The sequence below is a fragment of the Gambusia affinis genome, linkage group LG14, assembly GCF_019740435.1.
Source record: "Gambusia affinis linkage group LG14, SWU_Gaff_1.0, whole genome shotgun sequence".
Taxonomy (NCBI): Eukaryota; Metazoa; Chordata; class Actinopteri; order Cyprinodontiformes; family Poeciliidae; genus Gambusia; species Gambusia affinis.
This window is the reverse complement of record NC_057881.1, coordinates 10,809,872-10,829,533: the sequence shown is the minus strand read 5'-3', so window position 1 is coordinate 10,829,533 and position 19,662 is coordinate 10,809,872. Positions and strand designations below refer to the sequence as shown.

At 38.4% G+C, this 19,662-nt stretch overlaps 1 protein-coding gene across 1 annotated transcript in view; it reads left to right on the top strand.

Moving 5' to 3' along the window:
* The window catches only part of LOC122843126 (solute carrier family 45 member 4), a 49,210-nt gene that overhangs the window by 15,823 nt on the left and 13,725 nt on the right, over window positions 1-19,662 (top strand). Inside the window, exon 3 of the mRNA XM_044137647.1 lies at window positions 2,247-3,474. Within this exon, the coding sequence (XP_043993582.1) occupies window positions 3,168-3,474 (307 nt within the window). The 5' untranslated portion in view covers window positions 2,247-3,167. The remainder of the gene's footprint in view (window positions 1-2,246; window positions 3,475-19,662) is intronic.

The window sequence follows — 19,662 nt, the reverse complement described above, 5'->3', positions numbered from 1 at the left end:
ATCTTGTTCACCAATGAGGAAAGAAGGGAGCATGAGATCAACAGGAGATTGGAGCAGCGTTTGCCGTGAAGCGGGTGCTGTACCGGTCTGTCGTGAAGAGAGAGCTGAGTCAAAAACCAAAGCTCTCGATTTACCGGTCGATCTACATTCCCACCTTCATCTATGGTCATGAGCTTTGGGTCATGACTGAAAGAACGAGATCACTGATACAAGCTGCCGAAATGGGTTTTCTCCGTAGGGTGTCTGGGCTCTCCCTTAGAGACTGGGTGAGAAGCTCAGTCATCCAGGAGGGACTCGGAGTAGAGCCACTGCTCCTTCACGTCGAGAGGGGCCAGTTGAGGTGGCTAAGGCATCTGGTCAGGATGCCTCCTGGACGCCTCCCTGGTGAGGTGTTCAAGGCACGTCCCACCGGGAGGAGGCCCTGGGAAGACCCAGGACACGCTGGAGGGACTAGGTTTTCCTCCAGCTCCTCAGGATTCCCCCGGAGGAGCTGGAAGAAGTGGCTGGGGAGAGGGAAGTCTGGGCCTCCCTTCTGAAGCTGCTACCCCCACGACCCGACCCTGGATAAAGCGGAAGAAAATAGATGAATGGATGGATGGACGGTCCCCTTTAAGAATTAACAAAGTGTGTTTTTGCTGTGTATGGGTATGAGTGTTTGAAGTGTGCAGGCTTGTTATGTAATCAACTGGGGTATCTGGGGTCAGGTGAGGAGGAGCTTCTGTGTTCATACGCGCTAAAACATTCATGACCATCTTCAGCGAGTCATAAATGTTAATGACGACATGTGAGAACGCTGAATAATGGAGAGGAGAGGAATGAGGGGAGAGACCTCCATCTGTCGATCTCATCTCTCGTTTTACTGGTCTTCCTTTTCCCTCTGATCTCTGCATCATTGCTTATTCCTCCCACTCTCCACATTCAAAGCCTCCTTTCCCTCCCTTTCTCTCATTTTGTTCTTTGTTTTGCTCAGAGGCCTGATGAAACTCATAAATCTGTTGATGTGTGTGATGAAACATGTTTTCTCTAAGGGATTCATCCCAAAGAGACAAAAACACTCAGTGGGATTCAACGCTGTTAGAAACCCTATCAGCCCTCCGTTTCTCTGCCTTTCTCTGTGAAGCATATTAATAGCCGAAGGCCTTCTTTCCTTCCTTCCCTCATTTTTCACTTGTTTATTATTTTTTTTCTGTGCTCATGTCTGTTGTTTTATTTTAGCTCCACACACAAGCCCTCTGTTCCAAACAGTTACTCAGTCTGACGATGCTTCAGGTCGTCTACCACGTTGCATTCTTTCATCCTTTCCGTCCAGTTTCAGAGACCGTCCAAGTGTCTGCGAGGATGAATCATGTGTTTAAACTAAATAAAAGAAAAGACTCTTTTCAAAGGGGAGAAGAAATGAATGTGTGTGTCTCTTGTGGTATTTGCCTGTAGGCTGTCTCAAACAGCTCAAACTTACAATCTAAATACTGGTGTGCATATTAGTTGTATTCATTTAGTTTTGAATGTTGTTTTTCAGCCTCCAGCTCAGAACCAAAAAGGCCTTTTGTGTGCTCACAACCTTGAATTTACAAAGAAAAATGTCTCTGTTCAAAATACCCACAACACTTTAATCAGGTGTTTGTTTTTTTCCTTTTCTGCAGCTTTTATTTTAAATATCTGAAATTTTGCCATACTGGTGGTTTGAGCTTTCTTATTTTCTCTAGTTTCCACTCCACTCTGATTTTTATTTATTATTATTATTATTTCTAAGCAATTGTGAGGCGTCCTGTCAAAACCTGAAACTACTTCTGTCCCAGTCACTCAGCGAGTTGTTGCTAGGTAACCAAAGAGTGAGTGAGCCAGTTGTTGCTAGGTAACCAATTGTTCCTTCCTTCCTTCCTTCCTTCCTTCCTTCCTTCCTTCCTTCCTTCCTTCCTTCCTTCCTTCCTTCCTTCCTTCCTTCCTTCCACCAACTTTTCTTAACTTGTTGTGAGAGGTCAGCTAAAGTCTTTCCTCTGCCTACATCCCCCAGAATGCTGTGCAGTTCTGGACTGGAGTTCAGTGAATATTCTATATATTGAATAATCTATCATCGATAATGATCACGTCTCTATCGCTGTGTATATTATTGACTTCTTCTACAGCCCTATGTATTCCTCGCTTCTTTTATTTTTATTTCCATGCTTTTATTGTCATGCCTGAAGAAATAATCTTCTTCATTAAATCTTTTTGAGTCCTGATGTTCTGATTTGTGTTTCTTTCTCCAGATTAATCAGCCAATCGATGGGGATTTTTACAGGAGCTCCGCCCGCCATCGCCACCCGCCCTCCTCCCTCCTCCAACTGCAGCCTGTCGCCCGCCCCCACCCACACCATCATCCAGCCCCCCAGACACAAAATGACTCTGGAGCTCACCGAATGGTCTTCTATATGGATTTTTACTGCTTGTAATAGACAGTAAAGAAAATCAAAACCGCAAACCTCAATGACAAAAAAGCCATAAACACCCTATGCACCCACACACACACATCCACACACTCACAAGCACTCTCACACACAACACATGCAAACACTGGCATACCAACAAACCAAATAAATGTTCAAGCAGTATCTCACACACCTCCCAATCCAACACAAAGAAGGAAACGCACAAAGCCGCTCTTGGAATGTACCACTCACTCTTCCAGTGAAATACAACTGCTCACTTATTTTTTGGGGGGATTTTGTATAAGCCACGGAAAGCTGATTTGCATTTTTTTTTAACTGGGTGGAAAACAAGAAGGATTTAATTTGAAGTTGCAGTATTTTTTTATTTTTTTTTATTTTTTGGAGGACAACTTGTTTGGGGCAGAAGTCGTTGCGGATTTCTTTTTGGCTTTCTCCTCTTTTAGATCTGAGAAAACTCTTGATAGATTGAGAAATTGTAGCCCATTCTCCAGTTTTTTAACATTTGTAGGCATTTTATTTTAACTAGAACATTTTGTTGTTGAATACTTACAGGTCAGTCTGTTGCATCCACTGGTTGCAGTTTGTAGCTTGACAAAATTTGAGTGAATTGCTTTAAGAAACGTACTGTTAGTTTAAAATAAGCTGCAACAAACTTGATACAATAAGTTTGTGTTTACCTTTAGGAGTTGCAAAATATTCACAGCTTTTCTGCGCTAGAAGGGGAGTTTTCTTGTTGCGTGCATGCCCTCCACCATGCCTCCGCAGAACACAGAGGCTGACACCATGCAGGTCGCATCTCTGGTTGGCGGGATCGGCGCCAAGAAATCCAGCGCATCGGGCCCGGAGGAGGAAAACGCAGGAGCAGGCGGCGAGGCGGATGGATTGGGGGGCGAAGGAGGAGGCAAAGGAGGGGAGGAGTCGGCAAGCGAGGGGTCCGTTGAAGGTATTCCCTTGAAGAGATGGGTGATGCACGGCGCAGTGATGTTTGGCCGAGAGTTCTGCTACGCCATGGAGACGGCACTGGTGACACCTGTGCTGCTGCAGATAGGTAAGTCACGGGAGTTGTTACTGTTTTTTCTACACTTTTTCAGTCTAAAATATTCTCTTTCAGCTCTTATTTCTACAGGGTGGGCAATAAGTTTCCATATGTGTAAAAAATAAGCATTTTATATTTGACAACCGATTTTATTTTTGTGGGACTCGATGTAATCGCTGCACGTCTTGGACCGCTTCGCGGTTGATCTGCAACATTTCCAGTTTTCTGAAACTTGCAAGTAAGTTTTGCCACGGTGTCGTGTGTGTGATGCTTGTTCCATGTTTTCTGTCAAAGTTTCGTGCTTCCCGATCCAGCCGTTGGTATAATTAAAATAATTTGCTCTTTTGTCAAACACATCTTCTTGGGTATCTGAAATATAAAATAAATATACATTTTAAACTTTACTATGTATGGAAACTTATGGCCTACCCTGTATATCGAAGCTCTTGTTGGTTTTAGAGCCCCCAACATTCTGCAAACATCCATTGGATTTCATTTTTTAAAATGTGTGGAGTCATAGTTGCATACTTCTTTGTCTATAAAACTACCTTTTAAATCCTTTTTTCCCCATAAGAGGCAAAAATAGTCTGTTGATTGTGGCTCCCGCCACAAACCTGAGATAAAACTGTAACATTTCTGTATGTTAAAGCCAGGAGGAGGGTGTTAGTGTTGTTAATCAAGCCTGTGTACATGCCAGTCATTACGCCAATGGCAGAAAAACAATTTACTGCTACAAGAAAACTGTTTATTCAGTGCCTATGCTAACTAGCCTGAGAATTGATGACAGGCTCTGGGGAACAGAGGGTGTGAGCAGTGCATACATGAGCTTCACTGACACCGCTAAGACCCTCCTCCTTGCTCTGATTGGTTGTTTCTGTCCAGGGGTGGTATACATGTCTGCAGGCCTGCAGAGGAGTTTTTTTTTTTTTTTTTTTTCACAGATTAACTATCCCACTATCTACTGTCACAAAATCTTACCAAATATCTAAAAAAGATTGTTTATAAAATAGGTAAACTGCAGCATGAAGCATTATAAAATTTATGATTTGGTAGAAAAATTTACTATTGTATCCTTTTGTGTCCATGTTGCTATATCTAAGCCTTTTCTTCCTTTAGTGCTGGACTCACAAATGGTTGGTTTTGGAGCCACCTACATATTTAAAACAGAATAATCATCATAGATTTCACCTGCAAGATCCAGTGTGTTTTACTCTACTGCTGTCTGAGTCCATTTTACGACAGCAGGCGACATCTTGAAAGATTTCAATCGAGTTTGTAACTTGACCAAGGTTTTAGTTGGGAAAACATCTAAATCTTCCAGAAGCTAAAACGGGGATTACAAGTCACCATCATGCAATCACAGAAAATTCTGACTCAGAAGAAAAACTATTTCACATATTTATCACTCGTCTATTAGCATGAATGACAATTTTCTTTGTCCACTAATTACATTTTTTTGTATCCCTGGTTAAATTGGACAACAAAAAGACTTAAAAGAAAGGCCTTATTTTATTACGCTGAATCTTTTAGAAAGGAACTGTTGGGGGAACCACTAATTGGTGTGCAAATGCCACAAAGGCTTTGAAGATTTTTGGTGTGTAGATAACCAATACCTTGGTTCTAATCGGAAAAAATGATCCAGACATGTTGAAACATAATGTTTTATTTCTTGACACCTTCTTAAAGTAAGTCAAGGTGTCTAAAGTAACCATTTATCCCACCACTTTGCTTGGATTTTGTTCCTCCTGTGGATTATCTGCTATGTCCTCTGACTCACTGTTTACATAAATAAAGGTGTGTTCCTGCTCAGGAACAAAACCTGATTTACATTAATAAATATTTTTATTTGGCACTCTAAAACAATGCAGAAAGAATCAAAGCCTTCACTGGAGCCACACTTGGTATGAAAATAGATCAAATTAATATGAGAGTGGAAAAGTGGTGAAGAATCAGTTAGAAACTTTGTGATAATCAGATTTTTAATTGATGCTGTGTCCCTCTGGCTGCTTTCTTTCAGTGCCTACCCTCTCTAAACGCCTTCTCCTCCCTCAGTGACCCCATCTGATCTCCTACCTTACATAACTAAGACGCCATTTAGAGGGAGGTCACTCAGGCCACCATAAAGCCTGTCTGGCGCCCCAAGGTGGGCCGATGGCGAGAACGAGGCTTAAACACGTCTAGATGTTGTTCAGGGTGAAGAAAAGTTATTGAAAGCTAGAATTATGTGTTGCCATCAAATTTACAACACTCTAGAATAATTACCTGAGATGTGTAAATTAATTTCTGTTGTGTTTGTGGCATTAAACTGAAACAATTTGTATAATTTATATCAGTGTGACGCTGTTTCAGGCCAGCCTGCTGTGGATTCAGACAGCTGCATGCTTTTGTTCTAATTTTAGCCCTGATTTAGCTGCCTTAGCCTATTTTTTTTCAGATCAGGACACGTCTGAACCCTTCTTAGTAAAATTTGAAATAGCTGTGAGGTACAACTTGTACCGATTAATCCCCTGAAATAAACAAATCTGAATCAGACAGAGCTTTGACTTCATCTCAGATTTGTCACTGAAGGAAGAAAACTAGTTGAGCTGTTTTTAATCATTTCATTTGACATTTTATTTTGGAGAGCATTTGGTAGCGGGCAGCACATCCTGCTGCAGCCGCTACCCATTTCACTGTGTTTTAGATGAATGTAATTGCAATTATGGATTATGAATTCTCCAATTTAGGACTATTAAATTTAAAGAACCCAAAGGATTTATGTTAATTACTGGGTTGTTGAAGCTTGTTGCAGCTTATGTCAGACTGTAGGAAAGTTCTTGCCTTGTTGTGTGGAAGTTTTCAGGATATTTCAGTGTTTTTAAATCAGTTTTTCATAAGAGATAGCAGTGAAAACATGTCAGTTTGGAAAATAAGGGAGTAATTGTCATTATAATCGCATTATTAGTGTGTGCAATAATGTTGCAAGGAATGCTTGGAGTGCAATAATGCTTGTCAAATATACTTGAAGTGTCATGAACTTCCATTTCACATGCTAACGTGATATTTAGCCAGTTGGAGAGATTCTCACAGCAGCAGATGGTCACATAGCGATGAGCATTTATTGTATTGTTTATTGTTATCTTGGACACTTTCTCACTATAAGAAATACTTTTGATTCAGAAATGTTATTTTTTACTATCTAGTCCACTTTTGGTTACATGAAAACATCAATGATAAATTTGAAAATATGATTATTGATTCCTAAAAAACGCTTTGGAAAAAAGTAATCGAAGAGTTATATGCCACATGAAATTTTAAATGCTGTTGCCCACCACTTGATCACTTTCTCTGATGAGAGAGCAAGGAAAGAAGAAGTTCTATATATATATCACAATTGATATTGTCATCATTGCAATATTTGCAAATATTATCACAATTTCTAAACTTTATAATATCACGCAGCCCTAAAGTCTCAAGCTAACGCCTGTTCAGAACTGACTGCTCTGATAGCTGCTTCCTGCAGATAAGTTGATGACTGCTCATCAAAATAAATAAAAGAAGCGCAGCTAAAACTCGTGATAGTTTGAAGAAAACATATAAAAATTGACTTATGCATTGTTATCCACCGCTGACGTCTTCATTTTACTTTTTATTGGCATCATGGATGCATAATTAAAGATTGATGTAACTTGTCACCTCAAGCTCATTTCTGTTGACCAACCACAATTGAGGGAAAAAATGCCCTTGAAGACTAAAATATTCCCCTCCAAACCCACTATTGTAAAGTGTTGACAGGCCCATTGTGACAGAGTTGAAAAACTGCTGACAGGACAAACAAGGTGGCAGCAACGCAGAAGCACTGGGAGGGGAAAATATTGTTCAGCGTTGGGGTTTGTTTGGAAGTGTTTTCATGTTTTCACTCTTTTACTTTTTTTTATTTATTTTGCATTTAACCTCTAAATCTACACAAGCATTTATAAGCCACTTACATTTTCTGATCAAGAATTAAAAACAATCTACACCGAGGCACAACTCTGCATTTTAGAAAAATAAAAAGTATCAGTAAGCGCTGAAAACTGTCTGCAGCTGCTGGAATTAGCTGGATAGATGTTGAGCTGGTTGGTCGGTGCACCCAGAGTTAAACTTTTGTGTCTGTGTGTGTAACCCCTCAACACAAAGGTCAGGGGGACGGAGTGTGTGCAGGAGACTCGGCTAGATGAAGGAGCCCTTATTTACACTGGGGAGAGAAACGAGTAGCAGCTTCTACCCTACAAGGTCCTGTGTGGGAAGCTCTGCTGTTCACATTCATGCACACAGACGTTTCCTCAAAGCTAGGAAAAAAAGCAAATCCTGAAATCCTGAGCTCCTTTCAGAATGAGCTGTCTGTCGAGCTGTTTGTGTTAAGTGATGCAATGCAAGCTTTGCATGAAGGTAAACCTTTTTCTAGTTCCAAACGTATCCCATCGTACCTTGATTTCTGCATTGTATTTGTTTCTAGTTCATATTTGACACTTACTGTCAAATATCAATGCGGGTATTTTTGTACTTTTTTTTTCTATAATTTGCATCTTTTCCTCCAAATTGGGCTCTCAGAACACAACATACTAAACTACTGGATGATAAAAATGGGTTAAATTAGATTATCTTCCAATAACCTAACACTTGGATATGACCAGAAAATAGCTGAATTTATGCAGTTATGTCAGAAACGTAGGTGTTTTAGTTTTAAAAGTTTTTTTATTTTAGTTGCAGTGACTTGTGATTTATTTGTGTTATGCTTCAGACTTAAACTACATTCTGTAGGAAGACTACCTAGAGGGAGACGGTGGTGATGGAAAGGGACAGTATGCTGCGTTGCTCCTTTAAGGATGGGCCATTACATTAGAGTCCTGAGCACAGAGCCCAAAAACAGGTCCAGAAAATATCTGAGGAAGGAAAACTGAAGACAAATTATGAGAAAAAACTGACAAAACTATGATTAGTGACAAAATATTAAAGTTAAATTACTTTTAAAGAAGTTGAGGGACAGTGTCAACACCTGCTTCAGAGATGTGACTGAATTTAAAGAAACGTTACAGAAAGTAGGATGGAACGCTGACCGACTTATGATTGTAGCTTTTTTTTTCTATCCAATAATGTTGAAAGTAGAAAAACCTCCATAAAGTTGAAGACTAAAAAGAAATTTGACGCTTTATTTGAAGGGTTGTTCATAAGACGGACATGAAACATGACACAACACCGGACATGAACACGAAGGACTCTGTTGTCATGACGTGTCATTTGATAAATAATGACACTTTTAATGCAAAAGTGCACTAAAAGTTGCAATAAGAGTCCATTAAATGTGTCAACTTTGCATTAAAAGTGTCATTATTTACCGAATGACCGTTCCTTTCAACAGTCATAAGCATTCATAAATACTCCTTCATGTTCATGATGGATGTTATGTCAGTCTTACCTTCAAATAAAGTGTTACCAGAAAGGTTCTGGAAGCATCATTGCATACGACTAAAAACAAAAAATATATACTTTAATTAGCTCTAAAGTTTTTTTCTAGAAAAAAGAAATGGCATAGAAAGGGTTATAAAAATGCTTTTGCTTATTTCCCTCCAAGCACTTGGTTCAAAGTATGTTTTCCTTTCTTACCTGACCTGTTCTGGACAAATTTTGGCTTTAGTGATGCAACCAAAACACTGCAGACCTGACAGACGGACAACATTTTTAGCCTTCTTTGCTTTTCCATAAGAGATTACGACAGTCCACCAGGAAACGTCCTTGTGCTTAGTGTGGATGTACGCCTGTAAGGAGCAGCTGATTATATTAAAGTGTTTCCCTCTGTCCTGTAATTAAATTAAACATAATCATTTAATTCTTAGTCTCTGATGTCATTAAATCTCTGTAGCAAATCGTCATTGTGCCAGCCAGTTTACTTTACTTTACTTGGTGACAACCTCAAGTGTTTTCTCTTCTCTACCACTCACCCCCTGCACATTAGCAGCGATGCCCGACTTCTTTTTATAAGTTGACCCCATTCCAGCCTCTAGTTTCTGACGTATCATAGTAGCTAAAACATGGTGTGTCATATTAGCTGTTACCCTTTTGAAAATACAACACACCGTTCTGCTTTATCGTGGAAAATCAGCCTGATCTTGCATTGTTTATACTTGCATGCCAGGTAACCTAATCCGCTTGAGGGATCCCGTCACGTTGGCTGGTCTAATCCAGTGGATGACCTTGGAGACAGGGTTATATAAATGACTGGCTTGATGTCACGGGGACTAATCACCGTAATCTGACCAAATCATTCATCGTAGTGGAAGGACGGCGGAGATGGTGGTCAAACCTACAAAAATGCATCCTTTCTTGCTTTAGTGAAATGAAAAAACGAGGATATAAAATGTAAAAAAACAAAATTTCTATAGGGAAAGATTGAGAGCAAGTTTCTCCCCGTGTGAATTGTGTTCTTGGCAACCTGTGAGGCACTTTTAGCAGCAATCCTGGTTATCTCACACGTTCTGTCAACTCGGATAAAGGAACTGATCAATTTATTTATCACTCAGGCGGTTATTTAAAGCTTTCTATTAGGTCCACTCCAGTGAGTTTACCTTCTCACATAGTCAGCAGCATTTGACGTGCATGGGCCTGCAGCAGTAGTAATTAAGACAAGAAATGTTTGCAAACTAGAACTGCAAGCAGTTACATCGAGGATTCAATCCCCCTGAAGAAGCAGATCTTCTCCAGGCGTCATGGACCAGAAAAACAGCAAATCAGGAAAAGGCTGTGAGACAACACATTGCTGCCAGATTAATGGGTCCTACAGACCTGGGCCTGTAAACTCAGCACAGCTTTTTTCTAATTAAACATTATTTAAAAGATGGGTTTTTAATAAATATCCTAAAAAATATGGGTGTAAACTCCATAATTTCTCTATTCCCAAAATGTTTTTGGTTGTTCCAGAAATGTTTTTTGCAACCCTCACAAGGTAAACCTTCAACAAGTTTTCTAAGTAACTTTGGCTCACAGCAGGAATGTCAAACTCATTTTTGTTTTGGGCCAAATCAAGACTATGAATGCTCTTAAAGGGCCGGTTGACAAAACCTGTTCACAAACTGTTATAATATCAATGAATTATTAAAATTAAATAATATTATTGAATATCTTTTCAGTCCCTCCAGGATTTTGTGATTTTTACAATAAAACTCAAAGTGTTATTTTGGGAATATTTGCGCTTATTTATGACGATAAATGCAACTTTTTATTATTCGCTGTATAGATCGTGGACTTTAATCTGACATCAATTAAGCCTGAGGAAGCTGTTCAGTACAAGTAAGAAAGTTTTTAAACTTTTTGAGAAATATCTGCAATAAATTCCCAATTATGCATTAATGCAAAAAAGTGTAGAGATTTCTTGATTTTGTGTGAATTTCCACAATAATTCTTAAGAAACTGGAGGGACTGATTGATATAATTTGGCAGTAAACAGAAACTGCATTGATTAATTGATAACATGATATTTAAACACGTTTAGTGTTTAGTCTGGAATCTAAAGGGCCACATAAACAGCTACGACGGGCCGGATTTGGCCCACGGGCCTCGAGTTTGACACGTGTGGCTTACAAGTAGATTTTTTTCTCTCCCTTTATTTTTCTTAGAAGTAATTATAAATGACCTTTCATTTCAACCATCCCTTTCAGGGGTTGACCTAAATTCAAAGTCCAAATAAATGGAAGCTGTAAGAGATAAAACAAGATGGTGGGCTGACTTTACTGTGACTGGTGAAAAAGACTCAAAGATGTCTTAATAAACAACACGTTCAACTAATTGATTAAATCGATTCATTTTTCAGCCCTACTTTTAAGATTATTGCATCAGAATTGGCGGTTTCCATGCATTGTGTTGAAGGTTCACCAGGGCTGCAGCACAGTTTCATTTGTGTTTTTGAAAAGCCGAATCATCACTCTTAAGGCAAAACGATGCTCTCTGCCCTCATTAGACTCATGTTTTTTGTCCCATGAAGTAGGTGGCAAACTGGTTTAAATATGTGAGGAATGCTAAACTGGATATGTGTGTTCATGTGTTAGTATGTCAGCATCTCGTTTCTCGCCCTGCCTGTCAAAGTAGGTGAAGTCAATAAAAAACTAAGGAGGTTCTAGGTTATGAGAAGGAACAAAACAAAAATATTGTTTTCGCTGCTGTTGTTCCTGTAAAACCAGAACTTGGGTTTCATCCAAGCAGGATGATTAAGTACAAAATGCATCATGTGAACAGCAACAGCTGCGTTTCCTTTACAATTGTGCGCAAAACTGTTTTTGACATTCTTATCATGTAAAAAAATTTAGCCATTAAATAAGAATGCTGTTAAAATCATGGATGTTAACTCTCACAAGTCGTACAGCCCTGGAAAAAATTAAGAAACCACTGCAAAATGATCAGTTTCTCTGATTTTACTCTTTAGAGGTAAATGAACATTGTTCTTTTATTCTATAAACTACTGACAACATGTCTATGAAATTTCAAGCAAAAATGTAGAATTTATTAGTAGAAAATGAGAAATGTCAAAATAACAAAATGATGTTGTACTTTCAGATCTCAAATAATGCAAAGAAAACAAGTCAATATTCATTTAGAAGCAACAATACTAATGTTTTCACTCAGGAAGAGTTCAGAAATCGTCTGGAGTTTCACAGAAGAGCTTCAACATTTTAGAATAACAAACTAAATTTTTGATGAACCTTGTGATGCGTTTTGTGCTCTGGTGGGTCCAGCTCCACATTGTCCAAGGCGACCAGTGCCTACAAATAAACTGGAGAAACACTGAGAACATTGTCCATCACAGTCAAGTCCCTATTCTTCAGCTTTATAAAAAAAAAGTAAACAGGATCCTCACAAGATGTATTTGAGCTTTTTTTCTACCTCTTCTGCACTTTGAAAATGCCTTACAGCCACAAATCCATCACAGGGAAATTAAGTCTGTTTTGTTCTGGCACGAAACCCTGAAAAAATACCAGCCAGAGTTCAGCTTTGCCAAGATGTCTGACATTTATAATTTGCACAGAAGTGTTCGTTGTTAATTGCATAACCCACAGTATGCATAGTTACATAAGACCACCGACTGATCCGTGTCTATTGGCCTCATCGATCTCCTCGTTGGAAAGCTGCAGCTTCCTGTTGGTGGTAGGTCAGTCGCAGCCAGAAACCAGCAACCCTGCTGTTCGTCACATATGCTCAGGCATTAAATATAAAAAGTAACTCAATATATCTGTTTTAACGTACAGAAGAAATCCGTGAGGACATTTTAAAACATTTTGTCGTGGTTAACTCTCTTCCCGTATTCGTCTCTGTGTCTCAGCAGGAGGCAGCTAGTTTACTGCAGTGCTGTTACATAACTCTGCAGGCTAGAAGCAGCTGTGTGTGCCTGCATACCAGCTGGCTTCACCCAATCTGAATGCCACCTTATGGCAAGAGAGCAGGGGGTGTAGGAGGGGGGATTTAGCACCTTTGCACAGTGATATGAACATTAGTTGATAATGTCAACTCCTCTCCCCGTGGACAACTCTTAACGCAGTTTCTCTAGTATTTCTAAGCTTGCTTAGTGAACAGAAACTCTCAGCTTGTGATGCATTTTTGTCCGCATCAAATGTTCCTCTTTCAGCATTAATTCAAATATTGATGCAGCGGTTTGCTCTGTAATGCACTTCTGTAATGACAGCCTTGGCTGCTGGTTGTATTTGTCTTCATTTATGCAAATTGTTCCTGTAAAAAGAGAGAGTGTATGTTTGCCCAAAGCATGATTGATAACCGTCTCTTACTGCTGGGAAGTGCTATGACTCACTCCTCTCCTCTCATTTTCTTTTTCTGCACTTTATAATCCCTGACATCATAAATGTTGGTTGAATTTGCTTTTAGCAGGTTTTTTTTTTTTTTTTGTGCCATTACATCACAAGGTTTTACCGGGATGTGCAGGATGAACGAAGCTGTGCTTCAAGCTGTTAGCTCAACATTTACGAGGCATATAACGTGTCTCTGCTCTCTTGTAAAAATGGTCTTGGATTCAAACTTGGAATAATTATCAAATTATCCACAGATGAACAGAAATGTATGTAACTTTTAAATTGAAACCCAAGATAAAACAAGAGGAAGATGTTTTTGTACTGCATTTGTGGTTTGCCTGAAAAGTCATTTGTATTCTCATTGGAAAATAGGAAACAGAAGTTTATATATATATATATATATATATATATATATATATATATATATATATATATATATATATATATATATAAAATACATGCAAAAAATAGAACAGACAATTGATAATAAATATCAACGGCAGTGGAGGACATGAACGAAGATGTTCAGTCCATCTTGGCTGCACTTCCAAATATTGAGTTAGCAGCCATCTTGTTTGGCTCGTCACTTCTCTCTTCAAAATGTCGGATGGTTGTTTATAGCACAAGCAATTTATGGTTAAACTTCACAGCATTGATCTAGTGCCAAACGGAAAAATCTAAAACTAGAACCTGGAAGAGTTAGTTTCTAAACAGCCGAATGTCCAGATCCCTCTATGTGAAGCAAGTGGCATTGAACAAGAGGCTGGTTCTCAAATTCAAAAGTGCTTCATTGATCCCAAAAGGAAATTAAATGTTGTAACTCATTAACTTATATTCTTCAAAGAGATATTGAAGATCGCATTGGATGTTGGCAGGAAAGATCCTCTGCAGCGGTTCCTTTTACCTTGCTAGGAATAAAGCAAACACTGAGTTAATCTAATTTATGAAGCAATCTAATCGGCACATGGAAAACGAAAACAAAATTTTGTTGGATTGTAAAATCCAACTTGCAAAGTGTTTCCTTTTAAACTTGAAGTAAGAAATGCTGCTTTGCTTTGCCACATTGAAAAAGAGCGCCGCCTTCTGGTTGTTTCAGTGTATATAACCTCTTTAAAAGGGTTTTGAGTAAAACATTTAAATATATGCTCTTTCGTTTTTACCACAGCTGTGCCAAATGTCAATATACTAGCAGAAAAGAGGCACTGTCACAGCATTCAGACCCAAACCATCCATTCTCACTTATCCATGACTAGGATGTGAGGTTAACGAGTCTAAGAAGGAAGCTTTGACCCAATTACATCCTCCAGCTCATTTTGGGGGATCCCAATTTGCCCAAAACACCTGAACGGACTCCTTTTGATGCACAGAAGCAACGACTCCACTTTGAGCTCCCTCTGATGATGCAGCTTCCCTAAAGCCAAGTCTGGCACAGGAAGCTCTGTTTGAAACATTTTGTATCCAGGAGAAATGTTCTTAAATTAATCTGAACTATCTTTTTTTATAGGGCTAAACAGTGCTGTAAATCAAAACATTAGTTGCAAATATCTTAGTACACTTTAAATGAGATGAAACCAACTTAAAAGTAACATTTCTGCAAGATGGAGGAGCTTGTTCTGAGGCAATCGTTCCTTAATAATGATTAAAAGACACTGGCAGATTATTTCACTCATAACAAGACATTTTTCCCTGTTGTAAGAGAAATAATCCGAGCGTGGAACTAGTATCTTTTTCATCAATATTAAGGAATTATTTACTTAAAATAAACTCATATGTCTTGCTGAAAGCTACTTTTCCTATTTCAAGAGTGCTTGTATTTGCACTAGAAACTAGACCAAAAATAAATAAGATTTTGTGTTTTTTCAGTGTTCACAAATATACCAGCAGTAGTTATGATCATCATCATGATATTACCGTTTCTGTCTTCATTACAGTTTAATATCAACTAATGCAGTGATGCTGCTGAACAATATGCAGCGAGATTTTGAATTATAAATGTCTAATTGTTGATCATTTCAGATGCTAACAAAACAACGTCAATATCAATATTTTATTGCCCTATTATCCATCTGTTCACATTGAGTTTGTTCAAAAAAATATACCTGCTTCCTTCCCTTGTTTCCTTGTCCTCTCTGTCCTCTCGTTCTCACTTTCCTCCTTCCTTCCTGCCCACTTTCTCCCATCGCGAACTCTGACACACTCTCCCTTTCACACCATTTCTCTGGCTCTGACGTTCCCTGAAGTTTTCTCACGCCAGCGCAGGATATGAAGGAATTGTTTTGTGTTTATGGGAGAACGGGCAGGAAGGGACGAGGCAAAAGTATGAAAGAAAACGAGGAGACAAAGGAAAGAAGGAGAGATTGTTGAATTTGAGTTTGATGGTGATTGTTGCTCAGAGGAGGGAGATTTTACTGAATCAGACTGGCTTGAGGGATAAGAAATTACATGCTTCCATCTTGATGCTTAATTATAATTTGCTCACCATTTAATTAAAATGACCATAAATACATATTTAGCTCCTTTTCAAATAAAAGTCAAGACTCTCTTTTAATGAGTTTTCTTAGATGTTCTCAGTAGAGATGATGATGAGCACATACAAACTCCCTATTTTTGTTTTGCTGCTTCTTCCTCTCAGTTTTCTTTTCCGATGTGTCAGTATCTCAGTTTCTTTTCTGGTCATTCTCAGAATCTACCTCTTTCTGTACACCAATCAAAATGTCAATAAAACTGACCACATTCGCTCATGAACTCCAGTCCATCTCTCCCTGCAAACACAGAATCAAAGTGACAGAAATGTTGAGACGTTCCATCCTTAATGTGAGATAATCCTGCAGAGATAATTGACAGCTGTTATTAGTAATTAACTGGGAATCATTTGTTTCCAGCTGTAATCTTCCCCAGCCTTACATTTGGCTCTCCTGGTGTGTTTACTGATCAGAAAAATATTGTAGTTTTCAGTTTTCAACTGGCTTGTTGGGATCATTTTTGCTTAAATCAGAGGCTGATATGTAATTTTTGCACCTCTGAATTTAATAAAAAAAAATTTTGGGATGTTGTCTATATTTTTGTAAGATTATCAGTTCGTTTTCCATTAATATTTTTCATCCAAAAAAGGTTTTAGGAGGAAAAAAATTGTTTTCTAACAGAGTGCATGAATTAAATTATACAAACTTTTATTTCTGTAAATTGAGTAATAAACACTGATGAGGGTGTGTACATGTAAATTGAACATTACGTCTTCATTGTGCAAAATTAAGTGCATGAACTTCCATTTCTTTGGCCGCATCATGTGATCAGCAGCAGCAGGGATTTCTCTCGTCAGAGTCCGAGAACAATCAGCCTTCATGTCTGCATCCCAAACTAATATGTAGCTTATTTCAGAAAGTTGACCTAATTGAGCAAAACCAATGTGATTTCTGGATGCAGCACACAAAAATTACCCTAAAACAGTTGAAAAACCCCAGACAATGACCAGTGTTATTTATATACAGATTAAACTAAGTTGTGACCTGTAGGTATCACCATCATCGTGTTTGTGCCAGTTAATTTTGAATGAACTTAATTCAGAATATGAGACGATACGCAGCTGGAAAAGCTGCCCCCAAATAACAAAGCGTGTGTAAGATATGTGGCTGCCTCAGGCCACTGCGACGTCTGCACACGTGTTCAACAATATGACCAACAAACCGCTCAACTGTTATCAATGTGTTATTTTTGTGTGTGTGTGTGTGTGTGTGTGTGTGTGTGTGTGTGTGTGTTTTCATCCTTCTGTTTTATGCCTGCAAGATAAGTTTCATGAGCTAAGTTGTTAATGTTACGTCCTTTATATACAAGTAAAATAATGTAGCCTCCTACACTCTTTCTACAAGTTCTAGACTTGAAAACAAAAGGAGGTTCTTACAGTTGGGGTTTTTTTTCCCTTTAATGTTGGATAGACGTAAAGAAAAACAGAAACCTGTGCAGATGCTGATGAATGGTCACTTTGTATTCCCACAGCTGCACATTGAACACCATTATTTTTCCTGAGTTCATGGAGGAAATGTGTGTAATAATAAAAAAAAAGGGCTTGATGATGGATGAGGCAGTTGTTATTTTTCTCACAATCAGTGAATCATATAAACTGTTTCATTCAGACTCTCCATACTTCCGACTCCGTCTTTTGCATTTCCTCCTCTTCTCACCTTTATCCTGACTCTCTCCACCCTCCCTTTTCTGCACCGTTTGATGTCAGCCCTTTCTCACACTCCTTCTCTCCGTTTCCTCCAGGATCTCTGCTTTTTTTTCCGCACTTGTTTCTTTTTCTGAAATACTTCCTGCATCTTGATACTCTCACTATTGTTCCTCCTGCACGTGTGTGTTTGCACATACAGTACCAGAACTGTGTGGGAACTGAGTTTTTGAATTGTTGGGACATGTCTTTATTTACTACATTTTGTCTGTGTTTTTTTTTTTTTTTTTTGTATTGTGTGGGCACTGTTTACTAGAAACTGTTTTCCTGTTTTGATGTTGACAAACCGATTCTTATCTGTTGTTTTGTCCCATACTTTTATGGAACCACTGATTTTGTTGATGTGTGTGTCTGTGTGTGTTTATATTCTTAAGCTAAATACAGAAACAAACCTGGAGATAAAAAGTCTAAACAAGCCCCTCGACAGGAAACACTTTGTAAATGGCGCGACCTTATTAGGTGATGGAGACTCTGTGGTGACAGAGTTCCCAAGACTTTGTCACTACAAGCGGCAGAGGTTGAGTCCAGTTTGCAAAGCTCTCAGGAGAAAGTCAGAGGTCAACATTTGTAAAAGACAATGGGAACATGACCTGTGTTATCTTAAATTGGGGCAAATGTCTCACCACTGCATGATTCTGGCTATTCACAGCACCAACTGTGCAAAACTATTTTATTTTATGTGTAAATTACACTGGTGAATGTAACACCATGGTTTTAATAAGCTACAGTTAGATCATTTATCTCAAAAAGTGGAAGGCCTTCAGGGTTACAGCTCCTCCTCCTGGTAGTTTAAGGAAATGGCAGTTAAAAAAACTATCTTTAATCTAGCTCACATGTTAAACTTGAGGCCCGTGGGCCAAATCCGGTTTTTATGTGGCCCTATAGATTCTAGACTAAACACTAAATGTGCTTAAATATCATGTTGTCACTCAAATCAATGCAGTTTTTATCTGTTTATGCCAAGTTATATCAATCAGTCCCTCCAGCTTCTTGAGAATTATTGTATATCAACAAATTGTTCTATTTAAAGGGGAGTTTGTTGCAGATTTTTCTCAAAAATTGTAAAAACCTTCTTACTTGTACTAACCAGTTGCCTCAGCTGTAATTGATGTCAGATTATAGTCCATGATCTATACAGCGAGTAATTAAAAAGTCGCATTTACCGACATAAATGAGCACAGATATCGCAAACACTTTGATTTTTATTGCAAAAAAATCACAAAAAGAATCACAAAATCCTGGAGGGGCTGAAAAAATTTTCAATAATATTTAATTTTAAGAATTCAATAATTTTTTTACCAGTTTGTGAACAGGTTTTATCAATACACTCTGGTTCAACCGGCCCTTTAAGAGCATTCGTGATCTTGATTTGGCCCAAATCAAAAGCGAGTTTGACATTCCTGCTCTAGCTGTATGAAATAATATGTGATAACAGAGGAATGAGGTAAAACTAGCACAGCTGAATCTAAACCTAAACTTGCTCCCCCTGATACGTACAAGATAGCATTAGCACTGCAACACTGCAAGCTGCTACAAGAAGCTAGAAAAGCAGAAGTATAAAACCCTCATAAATTTTTAAAATTTAAATCTAATTTCCCATTTCAATGACATATAAGTTAAAAAAAAACACACAAACTAAACCAAATTATATCTCTAAAAACAAAATGAGTTTGTTTGACTTGCAGATCTCTTCTACTTAAATAACATCGCCTGTCCTTCAATCATCACCACTGATAGATGAGGGTTTTGGAAGTAGCTTAGCAGAAGTGTTTCTTTGCTGCTTTTATTCAGAGGTATTGACAGCATGTGTGTCTTTCCATACGTTTACAGCACACAGTCGTTAAGCCAAAGCTATTTTCATCTGCCTTTTTGTTTGAAAGCCTAACCTTGATGCTGGGAAGTTAGAGCATATTAATAATTTAAGAACTGATGACAAATGAGGTCAGATTTACTCTCCTTTTCCTTTGGGAATTTTACCCAATCAACATTCTTTAAATTTAGACATTTATTGCAGTATTTCATGGCTAAAACTGGCTAAAATAAGAGCATTGGTTACAAGTGCAGTACCGTCTCCATGCTAAGATTTTAGTTAAAGCGGTCAAGTAGTGTACTAAGAATAAGTGAAAAAAGTCAACAACTAAACAAAAATGTCCAGAAAACTTTAAA